At 33.9% G+C, this 11927-nt stretch overlaps 1 protein-coding gene across 5 annotated transcripts in view; it reads right to left on the reverse strand.

Moving 5' to 3' along the window:
• LOC136030051 (cyanocobalamin reductase / alkylcobalamin dealkylase-like) overlaps positions 1 to 11927 on the reverse strand; it is a 29505-nt gene extending 17578 nt beyond the window's left edge. For 2 of the 5 annotated variants that reach the window (XM_065708673.1, XM_065708672.1), the window contains exons 1-2: positions 3636 to 4046; positions 225 to 353 (exon numbers count right to left, since the gene is read on the reverse strand). In XM_065708673.1, the coding sequence (XP_065564745.1) occupies positions 225 to 353; positions 3636 to 4031 (525 nt within the window). In that variant the 5' untranslated portion in view covers positions 4032 to 4046. Of the gene's footprint in view, positions 1 to 224; positions 354 to 3604; positions 4047 to 11728 lie in introns of those variants that run through there. The other 3 variants (XM_065708674.1, XM_065708675.1, XM_065708676.1) reach the window with 3 other exon arrangements.

Here is an 11927-nt window from a genome sequence, read left to right on the forward strand (position 1 = left end):
AGTGAAAAGATGGTAAGCCAATTGTCTCTATACATAAAGAAATTACTAACCCTTCCTCTCCAAGGCTTAGCCCTCCAGGTACCTCCATGTCAGAGAATATCATTCTACAAAATAGATAATACAAGCAAAATCTGGCACAGATAAAAACATCATATGAAAAGTCATGTCTGCTTCAAATCATTTTGACGATCAGTTTTGAACATAGTGATTTTTTCTACATATACCTTTAAAAAATGGTAGTTTAGCCCAGAAGCATGGTAATCTTCTTCCAGCACCATCTTAATCTTTTCAATATTTTTTACACATCCTGCTGAAGACATATTGGTAAAATATAAGAACAAAGGATAATCAACCTAAAATAAATAAAACAATAATTAAAAGAAACATTTAGAATTTAAATATTCTCAAGTACAAATATAATTTTTCTTCAGTAGCTATATAAGGATCAGGAAGTTGAGAGTTCCCATGAAACAACTATGTATTGACCAGAACAGATGCAGAACATTTTTAAGAGTAATATAATGAAATAAAATTTATACAATTAAAAGCAAGATAAAAATTGCCAAAAAATATAGCCCTTAGCAATAGCTTATAAAAAAAAATATTGATTTTGTAATTACAGATTGGCACTATGAACTCAATGATGTTGAAAATGAAGAAAAAATTTAAGTAACCTATTGGTAGGTAGGTAGGTAGGTAAGTTTTATTTTATCCACAATACAAACATAAATAAAAAAATGACAACACTAATAAATTGTTGCAGCAAAAAGAAAGTCCTAAGGACTTGTGCTGCAATTTCATAATATGATTTACATCTTATAAATAAATATCTAAACATAACATCTCATGATTAACCACCTAGCCTATCTTATATATAAAAAATAACAACACATACACATGAACAAAATACAACAAAATAATCATATTAAATATCATTTACCTGTATTCAGTCCCCACCCCACATCAATAAACTGCAAAAAAAAAAAAAAAGACATCAAAAACCTTCTGCCCTTCAAAACCTATTACTTAAATAAAACATTTTCAATTTATTTTTAAACCCATATAAAGTGACAGACTCCCTGATGCCAGCCGGCAAACTATTCCAAACAGAAGGCCCCAGATTCCGAACCACATATGATGATCGAACTGTTTTTCTTTGTTCATGGCTTAAAAGTTGTGAATTTCTTGTATCATAATTATGGTACTCCTGATTCATGGAAAAATAATCATGAAAATACTCAGGGCATATATGTTTCATGCTCTGGAACACAAAAATTGATGCCTGGTAGTCACGAATCTGACCAACATTTAAAACATTACACCGGGAAAAGCTAGCAGTAGTTTTGGATTCAACCTGCTCTTTTATGTCCGCAATCAATCGAATGCTTTTATTTTGCAAAATCTGGATCCTTTTATAATTAGAGAAGAAATTACTAGCCCAATGAACACAACCATAATCTATATAAGGATGAACAAGGGAAAAATAAATGATTTTTAAAATCTTGAACGGAAAAGTTTTTTTTACACGCCTCAAAATTCCTAGACCCCTAGCCATTTTAGCACCAATAACACTGCAATGCTTTTTCCACCTAATATTATTATCTAAATAAAACCCCAAATACCTAATTTCAAAAACTTGTTTAATGGGTAAATGTCCAAAAAAAATGTTATTATTATCATTAAGTAACCTACATGTTCTACTAAATATAATGTAATTTGTTTTAGATGCATTAACTGCTAGGGAACTACCTATTGTAAAACTGCGCAAACGTTCAAGTGCCAAATTAGCCTTATGTGCAACCTGCACCAAACAACTACCAATTACTGTTATCGCAGTGTCGTCCGCGAAAGAGGTCAGCGCTTCAACTCCAACATGTGAAGCCAACGAATTAACATAAATAAGATAAAGTAGAGGTCCCAGCACGGAACCTTGAGGCACTCCACACTTAACACCGAACTCTCTGCTTGATATATCTGATAAAGCAACTTTGATAGTCCGGCCATGCAAATACGATGAAAACCACTTTACACAAGTACTACCTAACCCAAGCCCACTTAGTCTACTAAGAAGAGTATTAAAATCAACAGTGTCAAAAGCCTTACGGAAATCTACAAAAACAGTTAAAGGAATCATATTATTTTCAAATGCATTATCAACAAAACTTAAAAGATGGTGTACTGCATGACTAGTGGAATGTTTACTTCTGAAACCAAACTGTCCATTATACAAAATTTTCTTCGAATCCAAAAAATCATACAATCGTTTATAAATAACTTTTTCATAAATTTTACTAAATAAAGGTAAAATGGAAATTGGTCGCCAATTACAGGGTTCTGAGGGGTCCCCACCTTTATGTAAAGGTATGATTTTAGATTGTTTCAGTTCCGACGGGAAATGCCCTTTAACCATTGAGAGATTAATTAAATGAACCAGTACCGGTAAAAGATACACCGACACATAATTAAAAGCCTTTAGGTTCAATCCATCTACACCAGAAGAATTTGATTTAAGGCTACAAACAATTTTTTCAACTTCTTCTACATTACATGGTACAAATTCAAACCCATTCTGCATGCTTGAAGGATTTACCTTAATGTTGACGGCACAACTACCTCTAGACACTTCATTCTGTATAACACTACCAATTTTCGAAAAATAATCACCCATGTAATTTGCTATTTCCAATTTATCATGAATAATTCTATTACTAGTTTTTAAATTGGTTATACACATATCTTTTTTTTCACATCCTATCACTTCACGGACAATTCCCCAAGTATCTTTTATATTACCTTCCTTAATCTTCAAACGGTTTAAATAATACTCATTCTTTGCATTTCTTTTTGAATTATTTACATAATTTCTCAACTCTTTAAACTCATTTAAAATCATTTCAGATGGATTATCAAGATATTGACAATACAACTTATTTCTTTGTCTTATTAAACTCAAAATTTCATCATTTATCCACGGCTTTCTCGGTTTAGCTTTCTTGCAATTAATTTTATTCAATGGGCAATTTTTCTCAAACACAGGGTAAAGAATATCTGAAAAAATGTTAAAAGCTTTTGAAGCATCATTCTTTTTCATTGTAAACCACCTCCCAATCCAACGAACTAACTTCATTTTTAAATTTAGCCAGATTAACTTCTTTCATGTCACGCCGAAGAATCTTGTTTTTTCTTTTAATTTTACAATGTGATAACTTCTGCAACAAACAAAGAAGCGGTAAGTGGTCCGAACCAGAATGGATTAATACATCACACATGCTATCTTCCACCATAACTTCAGTGACGAAAACATTATCAATCAAAGTTGCAGAATGGTCTGTTAATCGGGATGGGATAGAATTTAATGGGAAAAGACCAAATGAAAGCATGACATTAAGGAAATCCAAATTTTTGGCTTGAAGATCTAATAAATCAAAATTAAAATCACCTATGATTACAATTTTATCAAAATTTCGATTTATTTCAGATATTAAAATTTCAATTTCCTCTAGGAAAAAATCCGGACTAGCACCAGGGGGTCTATACACCGATGAAATAAGAAGTGGATTATTATTACTTGTCACTATTTCAATAACAAAAGTTTCAATCTTACCTTCAATCCATAAAGATAAATCTTCCCTTACTTTAAATTTTATATCATCCTTGATTATGAATGCTAAACCTCCCCTTCCCATCAATGACCGGTTCTTGGAAATAAGTGTGTAACCTGGAAAATTAAACAACGAAGCAGGACATTGTTCACTAATAAATGATTCACAAATACCTATCACTTGCACCTCACTGTTAAGTTTATTAATTATATCAACTACATCTTCATGTGAAGTAGTTAAATGACAATTCCAGTGGAGAATCTGGAATCCGGACAGCATAACGGGTGCACTCACATCATCTACTGCAACATATTTACTATGCCTTGCAGGCTGTTTATCCGAAAATTCCGACCGGCTACCAACATCACTCGACAAAATATTATCCAACGAAAAGCGATCTTTTTCTAACCGAAGTAATCGTGAAAACATTCATAAATAATTTATCCTACTTCCTATTAAAGAACTATTACTACGAAAGAATGTAAATACTAAAGTACACATTTATAACTACTAAAACGAAAAAAAAAAACAAAAAAACTCAGATTATATGTCGTCACAACTCCACAGTCGGCGTGTCCGAGCGTCATTTCCAGATCGAGCGAAAATACGGCCGTGATCGGACCATACGTTGTGGTTACCTAACCTATCACGAGCCAGTTGCAGAATTTCTCGTCGCTTCTTAGTTAAACTTTCAGACACAAATATACCAGATTTGGCCAGTTTGCTCTTAGCAGCAAATACCTTTCTAGCCACATCCTTAGACAAAAACTGGGCGAGTACCGGTGCAATCATATCAGGCCGCGTAGGATTCTCTGAAAGGGTAAATCTATACACTTTAGTTAGTTCCGAAACATAAACTTGTACGCCCATCTTGTCCGAGATAATATTATTAATACACGATTTTACATCAGCACCCGGAGCTTGTTTGACACCACTGAAAATAAGTGAATCCAGCCTATTTTCCTGCTCAATATCGTCAAGTCTACTTTCGATCTTTTTCACTCTCTCTTCGAGTATCATGAAGCTGTTTTTTAGTGATTTTAGTTGCTTTTCGATAAAATCAAATTTTGGCGAGTATTCCACCATCAAAGAATCATATACGTCAGATATCATTGATTCAGCCGAGTGCGGGAGTTGATTTTTTATGCGATCGGAAACTTTACGTGAGATTTCATCCCTGAGATTCGCTTTTACAGCTTCCAATTCTTGTTGAGTCTGAGTTAGTCTCATGTTCAGGTCAGAAGATTGGTTGCCTATATCCGCGCTTGAATTTGACGGATGATTTTTCGAAAGATGTCCTGGTTGTTCAGTGCTGTTAGAAACAGTGCCCTTGCGCTTAGGACGGGACGACATTGTAAACTACTAATTAGTAACTCTAATTAACATGAGACAAAGACTTACACGCAAGGGGGGCTTTTTTACGACCCCCCAGCTTCAAATAGTGCCAGATATTATCCAATTAGGTTTGCAGCAGGCTAATCCAAATCAATTTCCTGCATCCGATATGACACGAACAAATTATAACACTGGTTAAACGAGTTTAGGTGTTTTCACTATGAATGGCGGATAGCAACGATTGAAGTCAGCAATTATGTATTACCTAAGGCAGATACAATTAAACTGGAAGCGACTCTGAAAATCTTATCAATAGAAATTCCCAGAATCTTTGACAGTAAATTTTTTTTTTATTGTAGTGGTTAGATCAGAAGAGGCAATACATAAAACTCTAACCAAACATAAGAAAAGTATGGGAATGATTTTCTTCCCAAAGTAAGCCCATGTCAGCAAGTTGCACAAGGCAATCTACCAGTTCAAAGCATACTACTGTCAACTATCTTATTAGCCTACTCAGAGCTGTTCAAAGGGGAGGAGAGCAACCAAGGCAGCTCCCCTGGGTGCCGTTGTCATGAGGGCTTTGATTGGGGGTGTTGCCCACTTTGATCAAGTTTTTCACTTTGATTCAGCTTCTTTGCTTATATTTGAGTCAGGAGAGGGTACTGTAAATAATTTTTCCCCATGCACCACCAAAGCCTAGGAATAGCTCTGAGCTTCTTATCTGCTACCAAAACAACAGACTAGTTTTTCTTTAGGAAAATGGTGACTTTTCAGTATATTTTGAAATTGGATTGCAATATTGTTTATACAGATATTGTGGCAATCTTTGTGCAAGAATTCTTTTGATAGCACTCTGTTCTATGTTCTCTTCTGAAAGAAACACTTTAATAATAAGAGAGTGGGGTAAACATTTAGCTTTTTCCTTACTGAGACAGGAAGAACATGAATACATCACTGGATTCATTTTTTTTTTTTATACTCTATCCAAATATACTAAATGATTCCATAACAAATTATCCCTTAAGTCCTTAAATGGGACCCTGAAGATGACATCTTGTCCACAGTTTTACCACTAGAAATGAGTTGAAACTTACAACTCAATTATAAATCCCTTATTTTTAAGTAAGATTGGAAAGCATTTTCTAAGATTAGGCTCAAGCTTTAAATGTGTGTCCAATCTCCACTATTGATAATCACTAGGCCTATATTTAAAATTATGACTGTTGTATGCGGCTAAAATGTTCAAGCTAGTCCAATTTCTAGGTAATATTCAAGAGATTTTGCTGTGATTTAACTGTTAAAGTGATGATTATATGACTGACTACTGTGCATTTTGACATTTATTAGGACCATCACAGGGGGGGGGGGGAGTTTAGTGCATTGTCAGAAAAGTGCAACCATGATATTTAGATATAGAATAAGATAAGGGATATAAAAGCACTACTTTTATTTGTTAAGATATTTCCTTTAGATGAGCCCTCTACTACAGTGTTTTCATTTTGAAAAACATTTTTGTACGCCCCCCCCCCCCCCCAACTCCTAAATTTTCTTGAATTGATCCCAGTACTACCACATATATAAGATGCAAGGCAATACATAAAATATTCCATAACTGGCATAGGCAGAAGGCAAACTTACCACTTGATTCCTTTTTGTATGCTCTTTCTAAATATAATAGTCAATCCACTTGCAAATGCACCCCTACCCCTGATTGGTACATATATAACCCAAGGAATACCTACAAACTAAAAGAAAATACTAAAATAATGAAATTCTTACTTTATAATTTCTAGTATGTTTCTGTGAATCAAATTATCATGTTTTCTTCCATTATTATATACTTTTAAAAATCAGTTCCAATAATATTTTGGTGATTTCAACACTAAATCACCCACAGAGAAAACAAACTCAGGGGATGCCCAGTTTAATATAGGAGCTGTAATGTATGACTGCATTGATGTAATGAAGAAATACCTTATTAGGGACAAACAGGGCAGAGGCAGAGCCATTTCCAGGGTTGGTGGTGCCAACCAGGCCTGGGGAAAATTAAATACAGCACCCTTTCTCAACCCAAATATAAACAACAAAAGCTAAATCAAAATTGGATTAAAGCAGGCAATACCCCAGCCATGGCAACCCCTCAAGTCATGGCACCCAGGGCAACTGCCCAGTTGCCCCCCCACCTCCTAGGAACAGCTGTGAGTAAAGGGGGTGGGTAAATTTCCTGATTAACTCAGTAATAAGATGGCTAATAAATAGAATTACCTTTTGTAATCAGAATTTCATCTTGAAATTTAAATATAACATTCAATGCATTAGAAACTAACTTTACCCCAGCCCCTAATGTGCAAACATAAAATACTACTACTACTAACAACTCACCACAGCACAAAACTACCTGAGGCCAACACAGCTATGCATGCTCCTCCTCCATCCTAATATATTCAAAGCCTCCCTCTTTACACACTCCCATAAAGCTCCCATTACAATACCCTCCCACTCCAGCTGTAGACAACCTGCTTCCTCTTTACATCTTCACTGATCCCACTGTCTTTACTAATAATACTACCAAGGCAAGTGAAGCTGTCCACTTGATAATTTTTTTGTTACCCACCTTTTGTATCTTATCTTATTCCTAATCTTAGCAACTTAGTCTTCCTAACATTAATTTTCAGACCTATTCTAGCACCCTGAACTTGCAAAACCTCTAAAAGTTCATTCATTTTGCTCACACTTTCATCTAAGATGCTTAAATTGCCAGCATAATCTAAGTCCAGGAGAGTTTTTCCTCCCCTTTTGATTCCATGGTCTCCCATTACCTTTCTTGTGCTCCTTAAGACTAAGTCCATCAAAATGATCCATATAAAGGGGGATAGAACACAGCCCTGGTTAATTCCTGACTCAATACAAAACCAGCTGCTAACCTCACTTAGGATAGAATATGATTTATTGGCTAAAACAGCAAAAAAGCTAGCATAAGCATTTCAGAACAATTACAATGACAAAACATATATTAGGGGATAAACACAAAGCAAAAACCTAATCAATTATTAAAATGGGAAAGAATAAGGGACAAAAAAGTTTTTGTACCTCATAATCAACATTTGGGGATACAACTCAAGTTGGGTATTTGGAGCTCTACTTGTGAGTTGTGTATTTGGAAGGAATAGGGAATTTTCGTTAGGGGGGGGGATGTCAATGATAGTCAGAACTAAGGCACTTGTGGCCAAAGTTCATGGTAAGGATGTGATGTCAGGATTCCAATGTAATAAGTTCAAGTCTAGCCAAGGCTTCATTGCATGTAGTATCCTCAGTATAATTTCTATTGCTCTTTTTTGCATACTTTCAGTTTTAGAACATTGGTCTTTTGTTAACCTAGGATGCCAGACAGGGCAAGCATATTCAAGACAGGGTCTTACATAAGAACAATAAATTATTTTAAGGTTCTGAAGTGATATGGAGAACAGTTTGAGAAGAAAGAAATATTTAAGTAGAAAACTACCAGATTTAAATAAGTGGGAAGTATGGAACTTCCATTTAAGGTCATTGTCCAACTGCACACCAAGCAGTTTAACTGTATTTAAATTTGGTATGCAAAGGTAAGTATTGATAGGGAGTATATTTTTTTTAAAATGAGAATAGCAAGAAACTACTGTGTGCTTAAGTTGAGTTTAACATTGTCAAGATCATTCTTTAAATTGTTAATGAGTGAGTCAGGTATAATGTTTAACGTAGTAGAAGTTTGACAAAGATTAAGTAATGTCAAATCATCTGCAATTTTAAAAGAGTTGTCAAAACTTGGTAAGACATTATTCAAAACAACTAAAAATCCTAATTTAGTCCCTTGACGTGCTCCACAGGAAACAAGCAAAAACCTGATAAATCTCCATTAGGATGGACTATATATTGTTCATGGTCAGACAAAAAACTAGCTACTATACATAAAACAAAATCTCTGGCACCTAAAGCCCTTGCATTATCAATGAATGTCTGATAATCCAAGTTGTCAAGGCTTTGCTAGTATCAGCAGAACCAACCTCAACACATGAGCTATTTAACTCAAGATGTTTGAAAACAGTGTCAAGTATATAAATTAAGCAATACACGGTGCTATGATTTGACCTAATGCCAAACTGATAACTGCAGCAGTGTCATTTTTGAACATAACACTAAAAATTTAACAAATTTATCTGGTATACCATTCAAGGATAAGACCTTCACATGAGCTCTTCTATCAATAGAGTTAAATACTTCCTCATAATCTATAAAACTGAGAACTAAAGGTGTTTGATAATTCAAGCACTTCTTAATTATTAACCTGATAGTGAAAATTTGGTCAACACATCCTCTACTCTTCCTAAAATTGTACTGTTCTTCTCTTAAACTTTGTCTCCAGCATCTCTCAGTCTAAAAAGTATAGTACTACTAAGTAATTTGTTACCTATAAAGACCAGGCTAATGCCTCTATAATTACTACACTCACTTTTATTACCTTTCTTGTACATTGGTTTAATTAGGGTTTTCCTAAAATCATAAAAAATATGATTTTTTCAAAAATCATATTCATAATTTTCAGTAACTTATTTCTAGCCTCAGAGCCACCATGTTTAAGAAAACTCATTTACTACACTAACAACACTTAGACACTTCTTATTTTGTAATCCTTTTAGTAGTATTGCTTATTCTTCCTTGTAAAATGAATCTTCCATCACATCTGAGGCACCACAAACTTTTTCATTTTTCTCTACTTCTTTATCTGCAACTCTGTCCTGGTTTAGCATATGTTCAAAACGTTCTGCTCATCTCTCTTTAACTTTTCTCTTAGGGCTATCACTAATTGTGGCCCCATTCTTATCTTTAACTGGTACGGGTATAAATTGACTACTCCCTCTCAACTTATTAATATGCAAGAACAATATTTTACTATTATGCCATCCACCTGTATCTTCTGGATCCTTAGCAATTTTATCCTTGGTCTCTACTTCACACCTCCTTAGTCTATATTTCAATGCTTTCTCTACTTTCTTTATATTACTCTTGGTGAAATTCTAGTTCATTGACTTCTTGCTATCTCAGAAAGGGTTTAGGTTTGGAAAATGAAACTTTCAGGGATGGTTCTACAGGCTAAAGTATGTCCCAGGAAGGTATTTTAAAGTTCTGTTAAAGTTCTGAAAATGCAATTCCTGTTATTTGAGTAGAATTTTGAGCAATATCAATTTTTTTTCAAAATTTAGGAAATGTATTTGCATATCTTTAAAACCTTATAAAATGGAATTGAGCAAAGTTATGAAGCTGAAAACAATTTTGTTGTACTTCAATTAAGCAGAAGATCTATTTTGCAAGGTTTCACTTCTATAACACACATATTTTTAACAGTCATCAAAGGTCAGGGCCCTCTAGAGGGAGAAGGAGTGGAGGTAGTTGCTTCAAAATACATTCCTTGGACATACTTTAGTCTATAGATTCATCCCTGAAAGTTTCATTTTCCTAATCTAAACCCTTTCTGATATAGCAAGAAGTCAAATAAATAGAATTCTTCCTTACTCTTATTTTCACATGATCTATCACTCAGATCATCCTTGTACAAGCCTCTTCTCCTCTCTATTAAACATAAAACTTTTTCACTAATTGGCCTAGGCTATTCCTAGCTATATTCTCAACTTTCTTCCCTAAGACACCATCAGCATGTTCAGAAATTATTTCCCTAAAATTACTCTATCTGTCTTCTACATTGTCAAATTTAAACTCTCTAGTTGGTAAAATTATAGCAAATTGTATAACTGGCTTTTGTATAAAGTGAATACACTACTCAATGCCTTTTTTATGCTCTTTAGGAATATAATAATTGCTTCTACCTTAAATTTAAATTTAAGGACTTTTTAACCTAACCTAACCTTGTTATAAATAATTTTGCACTGAGAAAATGTAGCATTGTTTTTTTGAAAACAACGGAAAAGATGGTGCTGAGAAAACATAGTATTATTTTTTTGTGGAAAATGAGCAATAAGTCATACTCTAATTGAAAATTTGTCATTTTGAAGAGCTCAATAAAATGCTTAAATTTGAATTTGCAATTGAAGTGATTATTATATTCATAAAGAACATGAAAAAGGTATCAAGAGGTATGTTCACTTTATTGATATGTCAGTTATATGAACTGTCACAATTTTTTGAAAATTTGTCATTTTTAAGAGCTAAAAAGTGCTTAAATCTCAATTCAAGGTAGAAGCAATTATCATATTTGTAAAGAGCATAAAAAAGGCATCAAGTGGTATATTCACTTTATACAAAAGCTAGTTATACAATATATTATAATTTTACCCTCTTGTTTAGTATCCAACTGTTCCAAGAAAGTTTCTCTCAAATTCTCATCCTGGAATCTACTAATGTCATAACATCATGGAAGGCCGTTACCCATCCATAATTTCAGTTTGAATTTACCCTAAACACTACTAGAAGGTAATCTTTACTTTTAACTTCCATAATAGCACTTGTATATAGCCTACCCTAGCATCTTGTATTGGTCCTGCCAGTCTTTGGTTTACAATAACCTAATCAATAAGATTTGCTGTCTTACTATCTTAGGAATACCATGACAACTGATGGGGTATTTTATCAACAATTCTGCTTTAAGGAATGATAAAAGTAAGTAAGCTTATTTATGATCCTTTTAAAATAGTTTTCAGATTTTTTAAGGGTTTCCACCAGTGGTCCTTGGGTGGGTTTCTATGTGCCTTACAATATTAAAAAACCAGCTTGAAGATTCAAAGCTCCAATTTTAAGATACTTACAATAAATTTTCATGGTCACTAATGGGCGAAATTACATAAGATTTGATTATTTTTCCAAAGAAGATGTTTAGTTTTCAAACTGTGGTTTCTTCAGTGTTTTCAATGTCTTTTCAGTGTTTTCAATATGTCTTTCTTATAATATGTTGAACATCAAAAGTCTGCCGCAAAAATCAAGAGACGGCATAATGGATTCGGCAAA

The sequence above is a fragment of the Artemia franciscana genome, chromosome 8, assembly GCF_032884065.1.
Source record: "Artemia franciscana chromosome 8, ASM3288406v1, whole genome shotgun sequence".
NCBI lineage: Eukaryota > Metazoa > Arthropoda > Branchiopoda > Anostraca > Artemiidae > Artemia > Artemia franciscana.